The 24,132-nt window shown below is 35.0% G+C and overlaps 1 protein-coding gene across 19 annotated transcripts in view; it reads right to left on the bottom strand.

Annotated features, from left to right (window-relative positions):
* Nucleotides 1-21,239, bottom strand: part of LOC146957155 (ARM repeat superfamily protein) — a 30,346-nt gene extending 9,107 nt beyond the window's left edge. For 2 of the 19 annotated variants that reach the window (XR_015024978.1, XM_085741134.1), the window contains exons 1-35: nt 20,973-21,239; nt 19,940-20,125; nt 19,503-19,592; nt 17,032-17,105; nt 16,009-16,164; nt 15,659-15,779; nt 15,414-15,469; nt 13,940-13,994; nt 13,773-13,829; nt 13,564-13,665; nt 13,174-13,254; nt 13,019-13,071; nt 11,329-11,398; nt 11,007-11,070; nt 8,643-8,791; nt 8,439-8,566; nt 7,978-8,035; nt 7,795-7,892; nt 7,594-7,681; nt 7,377-7,442; nt 7,235-7,294; nt 6,265-6,351; nt 5,840-6,026; nt 5,616-5,659; nt 5,398-5,529; nt 5,185-5,316; nt 5,038-5,090; nt 4,895-4,943; nt 3,880-3,938; nt 3,514-3,653; nt 3,255-3,424; nt 1,715-1,843; nt 1,544-1,629; nt 284-399; nt 84-196 (exon numbers count right to left, since the gene is read on the bottom strand). Coding sequence is in view for 16 of the 19 variants with exons in the window: in XM_085741134.1 (XP_085597260.1) it covers nt 84-196; nt 284-399; nt 1,544-1,629; nt 1,715-1,843; nt 3,255-3,424; nt 3,514-3,653; nt 3,880-3,938; nt 4,895-4,943; nt 5,038-5,090; nt 5,185-5,316; nt 5,398-5,529; nt 5,616-5,659; nt 5,840-6,026; nt 6,265-6,351; nt 7,235-7,294; nt 7,377-7,442; nt 7,594-7,681; nt 7,795-7,892; nt 7,978-8,035; nt 8,439-8,566; nt 8,643-8,791; nt 11,007-11,070; nt 11,329-11,398; nt 13,019-13,071; nt 13,174-13,254; nt 13,564-13,665; nt 13,773-13,829; nt 13,940-13,994; nt 15,414-15,469; nt 15,659-15,779; nt 16,009-16,164; nt 17,032-17,105; nt 19,503-19,592; nt 19,940-20,125; nt 20,973-21,077 (3,414 nt within the window). In the remaining 3 variants the exon portion in view is untranslated. Of the gene's footprint in view, nt 1-83; nt 197-283; nt 400-1,543; nt 1,630-1,714; nt 1,844-3,254; nt 3,425-3,513; nt 3,654-3,879; nt 3,939-4,894; nt 4,944-5,037; nt 5,091-5,184; nt 5,530-5,615; nt 5,660-5,839; nt 6,027-6,264; nt 6,352-7,234; nt 7,295-7,376; nt 7,443-7,593; nt 7,682-7,794; nt 7,893-7,977; nt 8,036-8,438; nt 8,567-8,642; nt 8,792-11,006; nt 11,071-11,328; nt 11,399-13,018; nt 13,072-13,173; nt 13,255-13,563; nt 13,666-13,772; nt 13,830-13,939; nt 13,995-15,413; nt 15,470-15,658; nt 15,780-16,008; nt 16,165-17,031; nt 17,106-19,502; nt 19,593-19,939; nt 20,126-20,229; nt 20,510-20,972 lie in introns of all 19 variants that reach the window. The other 17 variants (XR_015024979.1, XM_085741135.1, XR_015024977.1 and 14 more) reach the window with 15 other exon arrangements.
* Between the last annotated feature and the right edge of the window lie 2,893 nt (nt 21,240-24,132).

Genomic DNA, 24,132 nt, shown 5'->3' with positions numbered 1-24,132 from the left:
GCATTCAAGGAATAGGAGTGAGCGACTCATTTCGGCAGCCTACTTTACATCTACAAACAGAATATCAGCTTTTACTTAAATACCTTCAAGGAATGGGAGTTAACATTTGTCTGCAAACAACTAATTGCAGCAAGCGCCACTTCTTTGCTACCATTTAAAATACTATTTTCCACAAATTGAATCAATGATTCCCAGCCTACACAGGACCAAATTAAATCAGGACTACTTGTACATAACACCGAATTAAACTAGCAGATAAATCAAGTTTAAGTAATAAACGCACCAGACCAAAAGTTACTTAAGCTTGTAAAAAAAGGAAAGAACAATCGCAATATGCGTGCTATTCCACCAAGAACAAGCACAAGGGTTTCATCCCACTGCTTCTGAGCAGTGTTACGGCTGCAAAATTAATTAGAATGTAAGTACATATCAGGATATTGTGGAGTGGGTTATGAAACTAACAAAGTAGCTACCTAGAGTGCATCTATAGTGAAAGATATAAGTGGCATTATGCAGTCATAGTGTCAACTTAAACACAGGTGTAAGAAGAGATTTTCGAACCTACCTTTCTCTCTATCTTTTTAGTTTCTGTGCTCCTTAATTTGCTATTAAAGCCATTTTCCTCTCCTTTTTCAATTTTTACTCAGTTTGTGGATCCAACTATCAGACTATATCCTGTCTTTTTTGTGGTTTAATACATGAGCTATTGTTCATTGCAAGTTGTGGTTTCTCATCCATTTCTTTTGTTAGTTTGGTCTTAGTTGTTAGAAGTTCGTTACAAGCTGTTACTGGAGTTGCATGTTAAATTGCAAATCACAATTCTTTATATTTTACCTGATTTTAAGTTTCCATTTGTCAGCTTTGGCTTGCTCAAAAGAAATAAAAGGCTTACATAGGCTACAGCTTAAGGAAAAGCGTTATCAATGGCAGATGGCGGTTTATGCCAGACGGCATAACTCCTTGATATAAATGTAGGATTGCAACCCATAGCGCTGCCATGGCAATTAACAGATTTCCTATGGCGGCTGGTACAAAATCCTTCACACCATTGCCACAATTTAACAACACAGGATGTGGAATTAAAAATATTTGGTAGTTTTGGCACATCCAAACTAAAGGGTCTATTAGAACCCAATATGAGAGGTTGTTTTAAGTAATTAGCAGGTGGCTAAGTAGGGTGAGGTAGATTATTAGTAAGTGGCCCATTAGGGTTAAATAATAAAAGGCCCATTTGGGTTAAATAATAGAATGTTCTCTTTATATATAAAGGGAAATTCTTAGGAGTTGCAAAATATGACCGAATAAGTTTCTGTTACGGCCAGAGTAAGATTCCTCATTCTCACTTACTAATAAATCCTCATTCTCATCCTCTGAGTTGTGTCGGAGCTTTGCTCTGGGATTAGCTAGATAAATCCTCATTCTCACTATTTTCTCTCAACCATGTGTATCACCAAGACCACAAATAAATAAAATAAGTTAACAAAGTCAACGACAATTTCAAATACCTAAGATGTATAACAAAATCAACGAAAACTTCAAATACCTATGATGTATGAGCATGTGAACCGCTTTTCCTCCTCGAGTTCCAAGTTCTTTCCCTTGCCATTCGTCTTTTGATGAAGTAGCAACCTACTTGCCATATAACCAAATTTTAAAATACATCCGCTAGTGCTGAACATAGCTCTAAAATACAACTACAATAGTTTCATATTACCATGTAAGAAGCACGATCTAATGTAGGAAATACATAATTCCAAAGACAATCTTCCCACATTCTCTTTGAAAGCTTTTGCCCATGAGTTCCTAATGTTTGGAAAAGTGTCCTGACAGCAGAATTCCTCACCTGCAAAATAAAACATTCAGTGCTAGAAATCCTTCACGTCCAGCTCTGTTGTCAATAGCGGTTTAACGCGGCGCGGAGCGGCGCGGAGCGGCTGAAAACAGCCTAGCGCGTCAGAACGCGACCGAGTCACGCGTTAGGCAAAAGCGGGTCAACGCGGGCAAAAAGCGGGTCAATGCGGGCAAAAAGTGGGTCAACAAAAAAATCTCATCAGAAACCACAAAATCTCATCTCTGTTCTCTGTTAATCATCCATTTTTTTACAGTCAAAATGAAGAAGAAAGGGAAGAAGTGAAAGATTGATTAGAGATCTAGAGATCTAGGAATTAATATGATCAAGATGAAGTCTAAATGTGCAAAATAAAATTTTCTCATCTATATTAATACTAAATATATTTTTTTCATACTTTTTTAGTCCTTAATTAATAATATAATATTTAGTTTTAGTGTCCGCGTCATGTAAAAGCGCCCGCGTCGCGACCGCTTACCGCGCCGCGTCAATTTTTGGGGTGGCCGCGCCGCGCCGCGTTTCCGCTTTGACAACTATGACGTCCAGCAGTAATAGTAGGTTGTTATATAATAAGTTTTGCTTTATTGTCCAAATTTCCCTAATTGGCACAGGAAAAGTATAGGCACAAAGCAATGGGAGTTTAGAGATCTTAGAATTTGGGCTAGACATAACTCAACCTCACAACCTAGCTTAAGAGGTGAGAATTTAAGTCTTTTAAGGATTATTTTGACCATATCTCTACTCTAGTCATGTGCGATATCAACGACCCTCGTTCCTGAAACTAGACATTTGGAGCATCGACAAAATTGGGTGGCCCATTAACAACCGTCAACCACCCTTCACCCCTAGGCCTAGACATGAGCGTTGATAAATTTAGGCGGCCCAATAATATATCTAAGATTGGCATCGATACTATCTTAGCTGAGACAGGTTCAACATTAAGAAACAAAACTAAAAGATACACAAAAGAAAGACATTCATTTGTTGGCTCCGATGCCTGACCTTTGTGTTGCTTCTATTTAAAGCTTGCACATCTAGGGAGATCAGAGTGGTCAGATGGATTTCTATAGGTCTACGGAGAAGAATTGAAAGAAAAAAAATGAAAAGAGGATAGTTTTATTTAATGAATGAATGAGAATAGGAGACGGTTCTCCCCTCCAAGGGTCTTCCCCCTTACAGAGGATTTCTCCTTTCACAATACGACTATCATATGTACAAAATTGTTTCCTCTGTCCTTTTTTCTGCTACTTATAACACACTAAAACTAAACAAACTAATCCTCTAACTATTCTAACTTGCCTTTATTATTTATCCTAACAGATACATATGAACATCACCAGTACACTTAATAAAGGAGGGGAAAAAAGTATACGGTAAAACAAAATTAAAAAATTAATCACCATACCTCTGGTCTCTCATCTGCCCCAAGGTTTTGAAGTAATGAAAAAACAGAGAATAAAAGCTTCTCATAATCAACACCATCTACATAAGGTCGGTCTCTCGCATTATTAGGAACACTGTGTGCTTGATCCTCCATCTTTTCGCTGTCTATCTGATTGACTATGGAACCAACACCTGAAAGGTATAACCGTTATAGAACACTTGGTATAATTCCAGAATAATGACAATTTATGGCACAGCTGGCTTGACAATGTAATTTAAACCTGTTTCCTTTTCTTCAAAAGATTCATTGAGAAGGCCCTTTGCAATGAAATCAGTCATAGTCCACAGAAGTCCAACTGCTGTCAAGCTTATGTTCAACTCCGTCTTTTGAGCACTGTATGCTCCTGTCACATCAACACACCTGTAATACATGTATCCACATAAGATGACAGAAAGAGGCTGCCAGGAAATAGTATATGTGGGCGAGTTGTGTTTGTTGTGCATACATGAACATGTAACATGAATACAACATTTATGAAGAAAGACATGTTACGATTGGAACCCAAAATATAGTCAATAGATAAAAGAAATCATATTTATGCATAAATGCAGTATGCGTGTAAATAAAGTTGAATTTGAAATCTCACACTTGAAGGCAGTCTCTAGGTAAGGCGGACAGTCCATCGTTCATTATCACTCGTAGGTTCTAAGCATAAATAAAAATTGGAAAATTAAAAAACATTATAATGTTAAAGCAAAAGGAATATATTAAAAAAATAAAAAAAAAAGTAACAATTTTTTGGAAACATGTGAATCATTTAGTTCAAGTATTTAACAAGTGCTAGTTAAACAAGCACTAAGTGGGATAAGGGTTGGTTGCTGTTGCTGTTAGTTAAACAAGCAAGAGGGCTCAAAAAACTTGAAATAAGAAAGAGCCCTAAAGAATGGGCTACATTTATAAGAAACTAAAACAAGAGATATTTAAACTTCAAATTGATACATAAAAACTAGAGAGAGAGAGAGAGAGAGAGAGAGAGAGAGAGTTGGTGTAGCACCTATATTAGAAAAGATGGTGGAAAAAAGGTTTAGGTGGTTTAGACATGTAGAGAGAAGACCTATAGATTTTGTAGTAAGGCGAGTAGATCAGATGGAGGATAGCTAGATCACTAGAGATAGAGGAAGACCTAGAAAAACTATCAGAGAAACTATTAGGAAAGATTTGAAATTAATGAGTTGGACAGAAACATGGTTAATGATAGAACATTATGACGTAATTTGATCTATGTAGCCGACTCCACTTAGTGGGAAAATGCTTGGTTGTTGTTGTAATAAGTAATAATAACTTCAAATTATACCCCAGAATTAACATGTAGGTTGTAATGTAATGACAATTGATACGTATCTTATGCCTAGAAGCACACGTGAATCAGAAAGCATGACAATGCCAATAAACAACAGCTAGAGGTAGAGAGAAATCGAGATTTTTTTTAAAAACAAAACCATTAAAATAAATGGTCTATAGCCTTATGGAATCATTTAATTTACTTAGATGACTCCATCTACATAGAACAGGATGGATTTATTTTGTCAAAATCACAAAAATGATCAATCAATATATCAATAGCCCTGTCACAATAAATGCTGCAAACTAACTCAAGATACCTGGAAACCAAGAGTAACAAGATCCTTCTCTGGAACATCTGCTACATACCTTACAGCAAGACAAAAGTACAGGGATTAACCAAAGAATTACCAAAAAAATAATAATAATAATAAAACAGGAGCGCAGGTATTAGAAGGCCAACCTCAACATTTCAAGTATATTCGGCCAGCTGTAATGAAGTTTTTCTCCATATCTCTAGAAGAATTTTAAAAATAACATCACTTGAAGAAATTAAGAATAACGAAACAAAAAAAGAAAACAAAACTTGAACAATAAGCAATAGCATTACCTCTAAGACATGCAAAAGAATTTTCAAAGATCCAAGACGAACATCTACACTTTGGGTAGAAAAATAAAGAACCTTTAGAGGAGATATGACAGAACATTCAAGAGACATCATCCTATCGAGACTGGCTTCCATCTGCATATCATTCGGACACATTAAAAATCCTCCATATATAAAATATGGGGTTCTGGTTATAAAAATGGTAGAAGGTCTCACTTCCTGAGATGTTTTTAGAGACTTGAATTGTTTGTAGTTTTGGAATTGATCGGAACCTAATACTGCAGAAATAGATTGATCAAGCGCATCAAGTGCCATATTTTTCAAATGTGGATTAGGATTATCAGCAAGCTGCAAAATCACATGAGAATATCAGGAGGGATGAAAATGAAACTAGCAAATGCCATATCAAAGAAACAAAAGGTAGAGAAGGAAACCTCAAGAAAGTGACCAACAACTTGATCCCAAAACGGCTCAACCCCTACAGTGAAAAAAGGATGACAAAAATATTCAAGCCTTAATAAAACATTCAAGAGTGAATATATATTAACAAAATCTAAATAGCTGAATATCCTAAATATTACAAGTGGTGAACAGTAAAGGACAAACAACATCCAGCACAAATGAACATTCACTGTTCATAATCTTTGAAGCTACTTACTGTGAACATTATTCACAAGGATGGATATCATTCTCTCCACTGAAAAGCTGATACTTCCGAGTTTTTGACTTGTTGTTGGTCCCACACCACTTGAAGTACTCGACATGCATTGATGAGAAAGTTGACATAATGCAGAGAGGAGGGATTTTACAGCAGATATATGCATCAAAGCAGAGCTCTCAAAGAGCTTTCAAACAGAAAACAATACAAGGTTAGATCAACTGGGCTATAAATTTTTCTAGAAGGAAAACTGCAGAAAAGTAAAATGAATGCTTAGTCAGTAATTAGAATCAGACTTGATTTCTCAACTTTGAATGTGAAAAGGATTTCAAGAAAGAGTTCCAACAAGGAAAACATATTTTTTAAGGGACTTGTACGATAACAAGACTGCAAGCACATGAATAATATTACTGAGCAATTTTCACCTGAGAGTTCAAAGAAGAGAGTATATTGAAGTCACTGTACTGAGTTGATAACTCCCTTGCGAACTTTGGGACAGGGGTAGAAACTTCCTGCAGATTTGATGGTCATGTACTCTGTAAGCTTCTACTGAAAGACATCAGAGTCCAGAAGGAAATTTAACAAAACTATGCCGCGTATGAAACTTAATTTGATAAACTTTTTATGCAATGTCGTTTTAGAAGTAAACAGAATAGAGTACAACAGGATAAGATATCCTAGTGAGAAGAGGCACATGATACTTGGAAAAATCAAACAAATCAAAAACAATAAAGCTCCGATCCTTAAAAGCATTATTAACAATCACTAAAAGAAACCTTTACCAAGCACTAAAAAAGGCTGAAAGGACAATTATGTCTTAAAAAAGAGTTGTTAGCAAGAAAGATATTTTTTCTACCAAAGAACAACATAAATAGTGTATTAATATAGAGCCTTTCATCAGCTATGGTACAAACCCTTCAAATTAAGCTTAGGGAACTGACCCAGATGGATTGAGCAATAAGAAAATGTAAAAAGGCAAGCAACCATTTCATGGCTAAAGTCACATGATACACAAAAAGAGAGAGAGATAGCTTTCTATGTCTCCTATTTTGCAGCAATCAGTAGAAAACAGCTGTTATCAAGAACGCTTGACCTATAAGGAGAAGGACCATGAATGGTTTTGATCTACATCTCTAACAACAATAATTACATTGGGACTCAAAAGCTATCTCTGTATTCTACTTTTAGTGCTTTATCTTTTAGCAATTCAAAATCAAACAACAAGCCCATTTATCCATTTACATGGCCATAGCATGGCCCTACATAATAGTGACCACATCTTATCACCAACAAGAAAAAAGGTCATTGCTTCAATAATGCTAATCCATGAATTCCGCAAAACTTGTTTGGCAATTGAAGCTCATTTGACTGGACAACAATAGGACAAAAAAATACCTGAGTAGTAGCGTGTGGGGAATGAATTGCTCGATCTAAAGCTGCTAAAGTTTCCAAAACCTGCCGGTATTAATCATGACCACTCATTAGGTAAAAAACCAAATTTATTAACAGAAAACGGGAGAAAAATATAATAACGTACCAAAACCCAGGATGGACCCAAAACATTATGCAATCGATGAGCAATGTTGAAGAGAGTCCTCAGGGCCTATAGTTCACAAAATCAACCAGAGGGATGTATATATATGAGTAGTTACAATGACACAATCAAATATACACTAGGAAAGATTATTTGGAGAAAGATTATTACAGTCAAGGAAAGTTATACACATTGCCATACATATAACCAGAAGGAATACCTGTACATTCTTGGGCGTAAGCACAATGCTATCCCTCTGGTCAACTGATAGTTCTGACCGTTTTGATACAGGAGACGGCAAAGCACTGCTAATATCTCAAATTATAGCCAAAATCTCAGTACTGTCAGCTTAAATTCTTTAAAGACAGCCAAATAAATGATAGTAAATAGAAAGAAATAAGTCGACATTTAAACACAATACCTCTTTTTTTCAGTTTCAACGGGAAAATTGATGGTAAATTTGCATAGGGATGCAAGAAATGAGTTTAAAGGCTCTACAGTTCGAAGAATCCCACAAGCCTGTGAAATCATATAATCCCTATAACGTTTTTAAAAGTTCCAAGTTGATTTCAGATGTCACTAAAAAACTCCAAAATGGAGGTACCTGAGTGAATGCTTGATATCCCTTCAATATTTCCAATACAATGGCCTCTCCTTGTGACCTTTAAATTAACCACAAGTCAGATGTCAAGAATATACTGAAATCATAAAAAACAACATAGAAGTAGGATAAATTGAAACCAGCTGTGTATAAAATAATTCTTAGATAACATTTTATCGAACAAGTTTCTCAAAATCCAGCAAACTATTAAATATGGCCACCATGAATGTTGTCCACACAAAATTTTCGGATGAATAAGTTTGTACTCTATCTGTACACTTCATGTTTTTGATAGAACACTATGGCGTCATTTGATCCATGTAGCCGACCCCACTTAGTGGGATAAGGCTTGCTTGTTGTTGTATAGAACGAAGTCAGTTTTATAATAGGTTATTAAACGGTGTAAGATCATTCCACCAGTATCAATTTTTATTTATATAAAAAATGAATGTTAGAACACAAACCTTGATAGAATAAGGGATAATGCATCCAGTATCGTCAACCACAGCGAGTCAACCATTGAGAGGCAGAGAACTGCAGTTTTACCAGCCCATTTCACAGGTGGATTATTATCACATCTAGGGGACTCCAGCTGAATTGAAGCAGACAACTGGCCATTAAGCAACATAACCAAAAGAAAGAAAAAAGAAGGCAATATGTAAAATTACCTCTCCAACATCTATGGCTTCATCTGTTAAAGTCGCAACAGTGAAAACGACTCCTAAGAGTCCTTCAACTGCCAAAGTTATGGCATGTGCTTCACTGGCAACCAAGACTGCAGAATTGGATGCATCATTATCTAGACTCCATTCAACCCCTACAGAAGGAATGGCATATAATTTGTTATCATATCACTCAAATATCATGATGTCCCATGCTACTACTGAACTTAAACAACCCCTAGGTGCAAAACAATTAAGCCACGAAGAAGAAGACAGGTAACTTTTATGAGTATCCAGAAAGAGCTCAGAATTGTTACAAATGAATAGACAACCACATCAAATATTTCATGTCATACATTTTAATTTTTTTTATTTTTTTTACAGAGAACTGCAAGACCAATTTTAATTCAAATTACGGAACATTTTCCAGTTGGCAAAATATAGCCTGATATACATCAATAACAATTTCTTTCTTGTTCATCACTTCATTTTTTGTCAAGAATTTAGATCAAATTTGGCAGAGGAAAAGTCATATAAAATTTATAATTTTTAGATATGTTAAAAAATTCAAATAGACCATAATTAGGAGACATGGATCATATAGATAACCGAAGACTTCAAATAAACTAATTCACAACAATGAATCGTGTTACATGAAGCTTCAGCCTTCAGATATTAACCAAGCACAAACAAAGATGGGAATAATTATTCCATTCTTGGCCACATACCCTACATGTTAATGGGAATATATTTCAGTCTGTTCCCGTAGGAGTTTTGATTCTTAGTTAATTTAGTGTAAAAAATTTTGCTCCGACTGCTAAAATGATTTGGTGGTTTTCATTGGAACATTACTCCCTTCAGCACTAGGAAATCCATAGTTTATATGATAGGATGCCGTCGATGTTGTCCAAGCCTCTCATTTAGTCTTTGGAAATTTCTTGCTCTAGGTTAAACTACCTTCAAGTTTTTGCGTTTCTTCAAGGACAGTAACAATTCTCATCAAATTTTGACAATCCCGCAATTAGGAGATATTTCTTTTTGTTGCGCTTTTCCATGCTTGTATCAACTTTCTTCTCAATATTGATCTCTTACACTGATTTTATAGCGCCTTTTTTCATGGAAGTTCAAATGACAGGAAAATTCTGAATCAGAGTCCCTTTTGGGCGTCCTCGAAACCTAGACTCTTCATTTATCTTCTTTCCCCAATAAGAGTAGTTAATCCCTTGATCTTTCTAGAGATTTTTCATGTAAATCTTTTTCAATTCCTCAATCATTCCCTGAATAAGATACTTTCTAATCTGAAAAGATAAAATAAAGTCGTCTATGGAGTAGGGATACTTGTCTTCATGACAAACTAATGAAGATATCGAAATCTCCCTCTAAGGTCAGGTCATATTATTTGGAGTGTGGTACTTTATAATAGAACTAATATTAATGGCATGCTGCAGGTTCATAGGCCACATAAGACTACTTCCACTGATAGGTGTGCAATGCATTGTGTTTGCTCAGAATCTGCACTTAATTTGTTATCAAATTGTTCTGCTTCTGTTTCTATATATCAATCTGTATTTGGTGTTTTCAGTCAACGTTGGGTATGTCCTAGAATCATGGACCTATTTCACAGATACGTTGAGAGATTGAGAAACTATTATATTAATCTTCTCTTTTGCAAGTGTTTGATTGTTTTGTTCTTCTGTTTTACTGAATTTCGTATCCTCCTCACACTTTGTAATTCTTTCTTTTCATCTCAATGAATTTTTTCTTTTATACAAAGGACCCGTTTGTACAAAAATCACTCCTGCTGTCCAGCAAAATAGACTAATCAAATTCTTCAAAAAAATAATAAAAGACTAATGGTGACCAGATATGAGCTCTAAAATCATCATGTCAAATAGGGGTTGATAGTTTAACTAGTATTTGAAAAAGAACGGAAAGAAAAAAAAAAAAAAAAAAGAATGGGAAGATAGCACAGAAATGGACAAAAATGCATTATTTTGAAAAGCCAAACAACAAAAGATAGAAATAGCAGAAAACATTCAATGTCAGCAAACGAGTTACCGGCTAGATATTTTAAAGATGTAAAAAAATGGAAATGGACAATAAAAAAACACCTACGTAACAAAGTGTACGATTTCATCTAAGATAGTAAAAAATAATTCGGTAAACAGGAATTGGTATTATCAACAAAGTATCATCCATTCAAATTACAAAATAGCCTGAACACAAAAACACCGCAGCAGGATTACTATCGGACTTTCCACTCAGCTAATATGAACCTCTGAGAAAATAAAGGAAATTATAACAAATATTTGACTTCACAAAAGAGACAGAACTCAACGCATTGTTCCACCAAAATATGAAAATGAATACCTTTGGCTTTGCTACTAAACATTCCTGCAACAGCTGCCAGGCTCTCCTCACTTGATTCTTGAAACTACAGAATGCACACAAAGTTTTTAATAACCAAAAACTTTATTTTCAAATATTGACAAAAGGAAGAAACTCAGACTCCTGTCCCCCCAAGTCTATGCATGGTATGCAAAGGCAGGATGAGAAGATGTATGGTATTAATTAAAGTCAGCTGAAGAAAGTAGGCAGTGTTCTAAGCAATCAACCAGATATATGCAATTCAATTTTTCTTTGTACCATAATACATTGAAAATGAATGAATTTTTAAGCTGTCAAATCATACCTGTACGTTTGAAACAACCCTAGCAAGAGCTTTGACCATTCCCTCCACAACATTTGTGTTCTTAGGGTGCCTACAATGCCAATGGATAGAATTAATGGATAATAATATCCTGTCGTGAAAAATATCTAATGACAAGCTGTTTAACCCCCGAGTCCTTCTAAATTGTTGGCCTATGTTTTCTATCATACAACAAGAAATATGAAGGAAAAAAAAATTAAAGAAACCAACTAGGATGCCCGATCTCTCTGCTTATCAGAAAATTAGCTTCTTCAAAATATGCATCGGTAGAGCACCAAAAAGAAATCATGTATATATACTGTAGCACATTGTTGAAATTGGGCCTAACTCATCCTTACAAAACCAGCGTGTAAGGTGAGGAGTGTCTTACTCTTTATAAACTCTTATCAAGAGTTCTATCTATCCAATGTGGGACTTGGGTTTTTCCCAATACACCCCCTCACGCCTAGCACTATTGGGCTTGGTGCATGTATAAATGGTGGGTGGCCCGAATCGATAGTCTCTGAAACCATGTTGAAATTGGGTTTTACCCAAAAAGAAATCATGTATATATACTGTAGCACATTGTTGAAATTGGGCCTAACTCATCCTTACAAAACCAGCGTGTAAGGTGAGGAGTGTCTTACTCTTTTTAAACTCTTATCAAGAGTTCTATCTATCCAACGTGGGACTTGGGTTTTTCCCAATACACCCCCTCACGCCTAGCACTATTGGGCTTGGTGCATGTATAAATGGTGGGTGGCCCGAATCGATAGTCTCTGAAACCATGTTGAAATTGGGCCCGACTCATCCTTACAAAGCAGGCTTGTAAGGTGAGGAGTGCCTTACTGTTTATAAACTCTAATCAAGAGTTCTATCTATCCAATGTGGGACTTGCGTTTTTCCCAATACACCCTTATGCCCAACACTATTGGGCTTGGTGCGTGTATAAATGGTGGGTGGCTCAAATCGATAGGCTCCGATGCCATGTTGAAATTGGGCCTAACTCATCCTTACAAAACCGGCTTGTAAGGTGAGGAGTGCATCCTCTTTATAAACTCTTAACAAGAATCCTATCAATCCAATGTGAGACTTGAGTTTTTTCCAAATACACCCCCTCACCCAACACTATTGAGCTTGGTGCGTGCATAAATGGTGGGTGGCCCAAATCGATAGGCTCAGATACCATGTTGAAATTGGGCCTAACTCATCATTACAAAACCAGTTTGTAAGGAGAGGAGTGTCTTACACTTTATAAACTCTTATCAAGAGTTCTATCCAATGTGGGACTTGGGTTTTTCCCAATATAACAAGTACTGGGGCAATAAGACACCCTTAAAGACCCCAAGCATTCAACTCAAGCCACGTGCACCAAAGAATTGCATAACCTGCATGTCGCCATAAAGGCTTCAAGAATAAACACGCACATACATAGACCAAGGCCTTCTAGACTCTAGCATTGAGCATAATATAGTTGAGTTTATTACACACATACACATATGGGTCTTGCTAACTTAGGGCACTCTTTAAGGATTCCTAATTAAGAAAATGTTTATTGAAAAAGTTAAATAATTCAATTTTCAATTCATTGAATGCGTCCATTTCTATAAAAAACTTACTATTTAAAGGTTGTTAAAGAGTTCCCTAAGGGCATTCATTAGCATTTCCCTACACAGATATATATTGAACTTACATATCAAAATTATGGAAAAGAATCCGCAATGTCCGGGCCTCAACGCAGAATCCCTACACACCACCATTTTTGGTTGTTAGATTAATAAAAACTTAAGAGTAAATCAACAACTCATACAAAAGAAAATAAAAAATAATACAACACAACTACATTACCCTCAAAATCTCAAGAACAAGAATACGATGCCATAATGGCAAATCAAGAAAAGTAGCCTTCAGTAACATACTGAGAAAAACCTGCACATAAATCGAAAATATTAGCATCTGTCAATTCTGTGAGATGCTATTAAAATATTTCAAAGGGGGTTGACAATAAACGTCAAACATAACAAAAGCTTTTTATCTTAGGTTACAACTAAAATTAGATCTCGGTTGGGGAATGACTTTATACACTCTTAGAAGTCACGGAACATTACAATTAACATCATTCAATTACCAACTACCCCTGCTCCACACACCCACACAAAAAAAGACAATTGCACCGACCATTTCTGTAACTTAATTGGTGAGCCATGTGGCAAGATGAAAAACGAAATGGAAGCTTACCTCACACTCGGTGATAAGGGAAGAACTATAAAGCCTTATAATATGAGCAACTGAACGCAAGACCAAACGACGAAAGCTAGGTTCACCAGCTTCTCCTTCAAGCTGATTGACATAGTAAAAAATTATGAATAGTTTTCTATTTACACATAAAATTACGGATAAAGAATCTCAACAGTAATATCATCATCATACTACATGGTTCAGGGTACCTCAGCATTAGTACGAAGTGAAGTCATGAGAATTGAACATATCTGCCGTCGTAAAGCCTGACAAGTTTTGTGCAAATATATTAAAATAAATGAACAAAAGAAATGCTAGTGCCTGGTATGATTAAAAGACCAGCAACAACACTCTGAATTACAACAAACATATTCACCTGTTCGTAGGGTATCAAGGTTCTGAAAACAGCCACATAATTGGACAAAATGAACCTGTAAAACACCTTCAGAATATTATCACGAAGATTGAAGAGCAGTGCAGAATCTTGCAGATTAATATAGTGTTTAAGTAGAACAATTAAATAGAATTCACCATCCTGGTGAAACAAATTCAAAAGAACTGTGGTGACCTGATTTGTAAAACATACATGTCTATGGCTTGAAACGCTATGTAAGTGGAAACAAATTAATGTATAATGTAAACAATTTATTAGACATTCAAAATTTAAAAACAAAATGTTAACTTGTGCCCTAATGGCACATGTTAAGAATGCCACTAATGGAAATTATATATTGGAAATTGTGTTAATTTATTGTTCAAAATGTTTAATATTAATTATTTTTCAATAAATTCTTACCATTAATGGAATGAAATTAATGCTTAACATGTGCCCTAAGGGCACAAGTTAACATGACCCAAAGAATATAATCAGCCTCATACATTAGTAGACTATAACGTAATACAAAAAATACACGAGAACATTTTCTATTAGGGAATTAATATCTGCATGAGGCTTGCGATAATGATAAACCATTATGAAGGGGGGGAACTGGAAAGCAATCACAGCGCAAAAATTTCAAAAGTCATCACTGTATAATAAGAAACACTCAACAGATAAACCAATAATTTAACTTTCACCTCTAATGCTTCCAGTCACCAAATTCAAATGTTAATTTACAAATCAAATTATACATACATATGAAATTGGATAATTTGAAATATCATCCAAAAAGTAAATGATGCATAATGAGTATGATGAGCATTATCTATATTAAGCCACAGACATTATCTATATTAAGCCACATTCTAATGACCAAAATCATTTAAAAAGATTAGAATATAATGTGATACCAACGTGGACTACATGGTCTGTGTTAAGTAGGTCTAAGAGTGTCCTCTCTCTTTTTTGACAAAAAAAAAAAATATGACTAGATTGGCAAGTTAGAAAATACATCTTGAAGGGTGAAGAGTGTAGATAATTATTTCCATCTTGCAACACATTTTGATTCTTGTTTTGCTTTAGTGAATAAGAAATACAAGAATTTCCATTTTTTCAACCAAAGAAGAAAGACATGGTAAAATAAATAAACACTCCTTTGGATATTTCTTGTGATTAAAAGAATACTAATACTGATCATGGGTTCATGGTTCAATCAGGTGACATTTAAGCACAAGAAAACAATGGAACAGGTAGTTGAATCGAGGTAACTCAACCAGAATATCTGATCAAAAAATATTAGAATTTTACACTGGGCCTAACACATTCTTACAAAACCAGCTTGTAGGGTGAGGGGTGCCACTCATAATAAACTCTAGTCAGGTCTTATCTTTAATCTAAGTGGGACTTGGTTTTTCCAATAAAAAAGTAGCTGCAAAATAGCACAAAGCACAAGTTCCAAAATATTTCTTACTCAAGAATATCAAGTGCAAACGTCCTCTGAACAATGTTTACGCGCAGCCAAATTGCCTGTATAATAGACAGGAAGCTAATGTCATCAAGTAAGCAATGGCACTTAACGAAGTATCAGCATCACCACTAATTGAATGAATAAAATATGAGTGCTTAAACGGATTTCTTAAGACACACACAGACAAGAAATTTGAACAAAATGGATATCATGCTAGGGGGAGAAAAAAGTTCCAAATAAGCACATACAGATCCACCTGCAGCAAGAGATGTCAGGTCTTCAAGCAAACGCAGCCCAAGTTTCCCAGTTTCAGTCAAAGTCTCCCTCATCACATGAGGCCCTCCAAATGTAGATTCATGATCTAATGAGCTGCATGATTATTAACATAATACAACTTCAAATCGTGATATTTACATAGTCTACATGAGAAAACACTATTAAACGGGTCTTATATAGAATTAAAAACGTTTAAATGCATTTTTGGTTCCCTTATTGTAATGTGCTGACAGGATAAAGCTTTTTACACTGACAGTGCATGAAAATGAAACCCATGAAGGAATAGTGATCTGCAATTGCATTCAAAAAGGGGAAAGCATACTCAGACAAATTGATGCTTCGGTTAACATCACCAGTAACTGAATTAGTCCGTGAGAGCTGCCCTCCATAACCAAATTTTCCGGCAGGAAGAGACTCAGCCAAAACCACTTGGTCGAAAACCAAGGCAACTGCTTGCCTGAAGGTAGCTGCAGCAGTACTGCAAAACAATTGCACACATACACACACACACACACATAAGACACGAAAGCTAGCTGATTGTAACATTATATATATGGTAGACAGGACCAAACAATAACAGTCATCAGGTGTCAGACTTAGAGACTTACACCAGTTAATAACTTCATGTAGGAGGTGAAATTTACCAAACCGACTGTTGAATTCAGAATTATTATCAAGGTCAAATTTATAAAATGGGTAGAGTTACCCATGTTGAGTTGGCACCAATCAAAATCAGTCATTTGCCTTCCACTATTTATCACTGATTTTGATTGGTGCCAACTCAGCATGGGTAACTCTACCCACCTTTTATTGATGGGTAAATAAGAATTTTCCTTCATGCAAATAAAAAAATCATTTGACACTTCATCGCACTACTATATTTAGATTGATACTATATTGTTTAATAGATAAGTAAATGTTCTTTATTAGATAACACACTTAGAAGAATCCACATTATTTGAAACTTGATATACATCATGGTGGAGATAATATCACATAATAAAACATTCAGATTGGTAAGATTTATTTTCTACATGAAGTGCTCAATTTAATTCCTGAGTTTGATACTCGGTGTATTTGATTCAGTCCCTATAAGAGGTCTTTTTATATGAGTGGAAGGAATAGATCTTGGTCACATAATCATACATGGTCCAAGGTTGGAAGTCACCTGACTGCTTAAAAAGTCACACTTTTTAATTTTAACTGTTTATAGTAGAATTTTTTCAAAAAAAAAAAAAAAAAACACTATTTATAGTAGAATCTAAACATCGAGATTTACTCTCCTATTATCACATAAAAAGTCCTCTTAAGTGTATATACAATAGGTATGCATGTGTGTGCTTACTTTCGCACACTGTCAGAAGATCGACTGTTTTCAAGAAGCCTGAGACAGATGCCAAGAGCTTGAGACATAGTATCCTGAAATTAACAAGATATAGTGATAAAAATAAAAAATCAGACACATGTAAAGGTGATTCCAGTCGGTCTTTTTATATATGAAAACATTGAAATTGAACCAAACGTGGACTGCATAATATTTAAAAAACTAGCCTGCTGTATCATTTTTATCAGTGTTTTCATTAATCACATAATGATTTGGCCATTTGGCTGGATGTTGTATTACATGGTTTGTCCAAACACCAATGACCCAAATGCCCTAAGTGTATAAAAAAATTAACCTTAAAATTTAATCAGTCATTTTTTATATTGTTAGGTCATCAGATTTGCTCATTCTAGTCACAGAAGCATACAAGTCTGCACCAAAAATAGTGAATTACTATTCAATATAATGCTTAAATTGGATTAGGTGAAAGGTATGGGCAGCCTATAGAGCTAAGATGAATACTAATTAGTTCAGCTTTACAAATTAGTATTTATCCTCCTTACAAAACCGGCTTGTAAGGTGAGGAGTGCCTCCTCTTTATAAACTCTTCTCAAGAGTACTATCTGAAAAGTGAATTTTTGCTTATAACAGCGATCAGAGGCCAGAGGGAGTACATAACTATACCGTGCGTATTGACTTAACCAATAATTCTAATGAGACCCATAGCTAAACAGCTTTAACTCACTAGTCCCAACATGTCATTTAAAAATAGGATAAGGTTGAATCTATGAAGCACGGACACTCCTCAGATTAGGCGCGTCCTAGTGTTGGACACACGTCAGTGTCCGGCACTTGTATGACGCTCGTACAACAAGTGTCGGATAACTCAAAGGAGTGTCCTAAAAAACTCCTTTTTTCTTTGGTTCGACACACCTTCAACACTTCTCAGACACACCATAGACTCATCTACAGTAATAATGGACGCGTCTAAAATAAATAAGAACAGAAAAGGTTTTAAAAGTTATATAATAGTATATTAGTTTGGTATTTGAAAAATTCTTGCATGTGCACATTTTTTCACATTCAAACATCTTCACCTTCTACAGTATTCAAGAATGGTGATTACTTAGTGGGTTAAAAACCTTAAATTTGATTGTACTCCCTCCGTCCCATAAAAACTAAGCCATTTGTAAAAAAATATTGTCCCAAGAATATTGACTCAATTCATTTTCAATACAACATTAATTACTTCTTTCCAATTATCTCTAATTAATACTACTTTCACCACTTCCAATTCAATATATTCTACTTTACATTTATGATAAAGAAGAATGCACCAATATTTGACAAAGACACTCAAAACCATTGTTCTCTCTCTTTCATTTATACACTTTTCTTAATCTGTGTGAAATGGTCAACTGGCTCAATTAAACTGGGATGGAGGGAGTACATTATTTTCAATTTTTTGGTAGGAAATTGATAGATTAAGGTGAAATACTAACATATCTCGTTTTAGAACATGATTTAATATTTTATTTAATATATATACTCCCTCCAGTCTCATATATAAGCAACAAAGAAATAATTCATGCCCCTTAAGGCCTTGTTTAGGAGTTTTGAGGGGAGGGGAGGGCTTTTGGAGATGAGAAATACAGAGGAAAATGGAGAAATCTTTCAGATTTTTCGAAAGAGTGTTTTTCTAGAGAATAATGAATAATTGTTTACGATTAATATAATTTTAATTTTAATAATATTTTAACAACATAGATTGAATTTGAAGAATTCATATAAACCCTCCTCCAATACAATTTGAGTTCCCCCAAAATGGGAGGATTTTGTATTATAAAGAAAAATGAATCCCCAAAGCCTTCCCTTTCAAAGTCCTCTAGATCTTCATTGTTCAATACTCTGTGTGTGTGTGTGTGTGTGTCGAAATTGGTGTCCTATGTTTTTGACATTAACAGTTTGTACATCATTGTTCAATACTTCTACTGAGTAAAATTGTCGAATTCAGAATGTCATAATTGTATCAACTACCGCAAATACGAGCAGATAACAGACAAAAACGACGTGGTTTTAACCTCAATGGAATTTTTAGAACAATCTTTCTTCTTTGGACCCAATGAGAATTGGGAGGATTTTGTATTATAAAGAAAAATGAACTTCCAAAGCCTTTCCCTTTCAAAGTCCTCTAGATCTTCATTGTTCAATACTCTGTGTGTGTGTGTGTGTGTCAAAGTTGGTGTCCTACGTTTTTTGTACATCATTGTTGAATACTTCTACCACGTAAAATTGTCGAATTCAGAATGTCATAATTGTATCAACAGTCCATATCACAATAATACATGGTCCTTATTTAGATCTAGTACTTTTGTTTTGAACAATGTTTATCTACAATTATCTTACCTACTACATTCCAGGGCCAGCCAAGATATAATACAGTTTAGAAACAGAAAACAGTAGCACACATAGTTCATGCTGTTGAAACTAACCTCGTTTTCAGGGTGTAATCGTGACTGAAAAATTATTGATATTGTTTGAAGGGTCTTCAGCTGAACACCCTCATCCGCCATTTCAGCATGCTGCAAGGGTTAAGCAGCAGGTTATCAATGCATGAGTAAACCTCCTTACTTGAATAAACTTAAATATCACATTCCGGCTCTTGCATAAATCCTCTATAATTGAACTCAGCCATCGAATCAAAGTACCCCCTCTGGTCTCAAATATAAGCAAAACTTGGCCAAAGAAAGCTAATCTATTTGATCCACTTTCTTTGACCAATGTTTTCTTATACATGAGACCAGATGGAATAGCAATCAAGCATAGCAAGGCCAAAAAATAAACACTATGACGCAATCGATATGGCCAAAAGTAAGGCCACGGTGCAAATTTCAAAACCATTACACAATCTAACTAGTTTCAAGCTTACGTCTTTCAATGTCGATAAAATCTCCCTCGTAGCAGATGGAGAAATGGCATCATGAGATATCAGTTTCTGAAGACAAGAGAGTCCAATAATGCTAAGCTTGACGGTTCGAACCTCACATGCCATCAAAAAGATTCGTAATATGTCGTCATTATGCGCAATTTCACTAGGACTTGATAATGTACGAAGCTGCAAGTAAGACATGTAAAGATTTTATCATTTACATTTTATCATCAAAATTCGAACAAAGCACTACTTTTAAAAACTGCTTCTGATATAATTGTTTCACTTACTGCATCTAGCATAATAAATTCCAAACGTTTCCAATGAATTTTCTGTCACTAGCACCTTCCTAAATATTATTGATCCAAGCATCATTACATTACTTTACACTAAAACCTATAATTCAATTCAATCAAGCGACATTTCAATAACAAGCGACATTTCAATAATTGCGATGATCAACTAGCAAATAAGTTGAAATTGAAATCAATAGAATCGAATTTCTTCCGTGTATGAATTTGGACAAAAGTGCTACTTCGAAAACTGCTTCCAATATCACACTTCCTGCATCTAACATAATAAATTCAGAACGTTGCAATGAATTTTCCGTCACAATTCACAAACACTTCCCTAAATATTGATCCAGGCATCATTCAACAATTGACATCAACATTTTATAATTGCTAAATTTCTTTTAGACTAGAACCTGCATTTCAATAATTGTGATGATCTAAAAGCTTAGAATTTTCCGTCACTGACAGTTTCCTAAATATTGATTCAATCATCATTTACATTTAAACTAAAACCTAGAATTGAATTCATTCGCACGACATTTCAATAATTGATATGATCTAAAAGCTTAGAAGTTGAAAATTGAAATCTATAATCAGTTAATCGCATTTTTCTTCCATTAAAATCAGTTCATAAACTAGCCAAACATTTCGGCACATAGTTCCGAATTGAAAAATCCAATCGCAATGCAGAAGAATTTCAGTTATAAGCTAAATCAAATGCAATTGAAAAGTTCCAGCACCTTGAGAATAGCATGCTCTGCACCGTCTTTAACAGCTGGATAGCGACGTCGAGCTTCGGCGGAGAGAGCGCGGAGGTCAGATTCCAAGACCGCCATGAAAGCCATCTCGGAAGAACGAGTGAGGACTCTTCGTCAGGGTGATCGAGTTTGTTATGAGTTTTTACCACTCGGGGAAGGAAGTGTGGTGCTCGTAGATCTTGTCTTGAGTCAGCGAAATGCAGAGATCCGCAACGCAGTGACTCACGTGTGGAAGAGTTGGGTCGATGTAAGAAGATTTAGAAAATTGCTTTTTTTTTTTTTTTTAAGGGAGAAAATTGTTTTTCTCACTTTGAATTTTGCTCCTTTACGGTTCGTTTGGTAGGCGAGAGTTTGCTGCGAGAGAGATATTGAAGAGAGAAAAAGCAAAGAGATAGCTTATTTTGGATCCGGATTGAGTGACTTTTGGGTGGGAAAGTTACATGACTTTGGGAAAATAATGACCGTAGGATTAATCCTATGTTTTAGATCTTGACAAATATTCAACTTTTTTCTTTTAATTAAATTAAATGAAATCAGAAACCCATCAAACCCATATCGTGACCCATTTCTCCTTCCTCGACCCGGTACCCTCAATCCACCGATTTCTCGCCGTGCTCCGCCCATCTCGATGTCGCCGTCGTCCTGTGCGGTTGTTTATTGGGTAAAATTCAAAGAGGTAGCCTTCAAAGGAAGTACCATCACTGATGTTGTTGCTGTTCTTGTAGATGTGAGTTTTTGATCTGGTTTTGTGAGTCTTTGATCTGGTTGTGTTTGAAAAAGATGAACAAGTGAAAATGAGGTGAAACTTGAAGGTATATTCAAGGAAAGAGTTGGAAAAGAGAAGAGAGTAGAATCTCTTTGTGGAAGCTTACTCCATATTCTGTTGTTCATCCAGTAAACAACCGCACAGGGCGACGGTGAGATGGGCGGAGTACGGCGAGCAAGCGGCGGCGCGCAGCGGCAACGGCAGTTTGAAGGCGGAGGTTTGTGGAAGGGGGGTGATGGATCATGGCTACGGGTTGTGTTTTTTATGGGTACTTCTCAATTTGATTTTTGCTTTGTTTTTTAATAAAAAAAGGTTGGAAAATGTGTTTAAATCAGAACCAAGAGATTAAACCAATGGTGGATATTAAACAAAGTCACATAACTTTTCCCACCAAAAAGTTACTGAATCCGGATCCGCTTATTTCTATCGTTTGGAGCATCAGTGAAATGCAGAAGAGAGATTATAATTTGTAGGCCCCACCCACTTTTTGAGTCTCCTCTGATGTGCGAAGAAAGGGAGAGAGGCCATGTTATTTCCATAGTTACCCCTCTTTCTCTCACACCGTCTTTCATTTTATCTATACTTACTTTATAGCATTTTTTTTCCCAGGAATAGTTTATAGCATTGTTACGTTCCAAAAACACATAAAAGTGTGTGAATTAATTAGTTAATTAAATCAAAATAAATAATTTATTTACTTTAAATAATCATTTCATTTGTAAAAAAATAAATCACTAATTATTTTAATTAATATTAACTATTAAATGAGCAAAATTTATTTTAGATAGATGTTTTTCAAATTTAGGGATATTTTGGTACTTTTATATATAATCAACACTTCTTTCTCTTCTATTTCTCTCATCTTTCTCTTATAACAATCAACACCTCAAATCTACTCTATTTCTTACATCTTTCTCTCTTCTCATACTCTCTCTCACCTATTTCTCTCTTTACAATTTCTCTTTACAACCAAACAAAGTATTAAACAATTTAGCGTGAGTTAACAACACTCACTCAGTATCCAGCCTCAGTTAACTTGAGTTGGTATTCAATGTGAGTTAACATATGTTGATTTTCAACGTGACTTAATATCTGTTGGTTGTAGGTTCCTTAAAAAAAAATCGTTGGTTTTAGGTAGGCTAATAGAACAATATTTCTTGATAGAGATGTTGTTTTTTTAAGCCCTAAACGTGTATTTTTTACAATATCTATAATCGATTATCTCTACATTCATTTACCGCATTCATTCATTCATTCATAATATCTTATGTTCATTTTTTTTAATTTTCAATCATTCTCTACATTTTTTAAAAACATTCATTTGTTCAATGATAAACATGTCCTTGAAAGATCAATCCATTCATTTCCAAAGTCAATCTTAACTAAAAATACACAAGCATGCAAAATCAATTTCAAAATAATAGAATACAAAAAATTTATTTAGTTTTAATTTCATCTACGTTCAAATCGGACAATAAACGAAGTGTTGTGTTACATTACATTCTCCCAAAGGATGTGGTATCATCGTGATGTTGGATTTAAATTAAATTCATGAAAGTTTGCCGAAAATGTTGGCATTGAAGTGTATTATGCTTAATGTAAAAAATTTCAAGTCCTCTTGTATGAACAATTGATTTGGTAGAATACAAAATGTGTTCTCTTTATTCTTTTGAGTTATCAAAGAGATTTACAAACTTTTGCACTAAATATAAGACACTTCAATGCAAACATTGTAACACCCCGTTTTCCCAACGTAAAAATTTCATAATAAATTATCAGAGTAATTCACATAAACGGAATGCTACATCTCTTTATCATAAAATCTTAACAAAATAGATAATAATTTATCCTTCAAAAATTCATCAACATAACATTTAAAAACTTCGCAGCGGATTTAGTTTAACAATAGAAATAGTCTTGGCACGCAGGCCTCATCAAAATCTCATAAGGTTGGTTCAATACTTATTCATAAAAAGTTCATAAAATGACACGTAAGGAATAGAAGTAAAAGCAATCCCCATCCCATTACGTATCAGAGCACCTAGACATAATGTGAGGAGTCTACTCACGAACACAGCTAGTCTTTATTACCTGCACATTACCCACGGTCGAGGCAACATATACGCAGAAGGGGTGAGATTTCTCAAACAATAATATTAAGCTCATAAATCATAAATTACATTTAACAACATAAACATCTTATAATTTAACAACTATAATTAAACACATAAACATCATCATTTATCTTAGCAAAATATCATCATATAGCAGTCACAGTCATTGTCACATATCATCATACTAAAAGACATCACAAGGTAATTCGTTAAAACATCACAACTTAACAACTTGACTTGACAATGCATCTAAACTCGACTA

This window comes from Medicago sativa, chromosome 1 (genome assembly GCF_051527215.1).
Source record: "Medicago sativa cultivar Bolivia chromosome 1, Bolivia_mono, whole genome shotgun sequence".
Classification (NCBI taxonomy): domain Eukaryota; kingdom Viridiplantae; phylum Streptophyta; class Magnoliopsida; order Fabales; family Fabaceae; genus Medicago; species Medicago sativa.
Note: the sequence above shows the minus strand (reverse complement) of the source record. Positions and strands in the feature narration are given on the sequence as shown.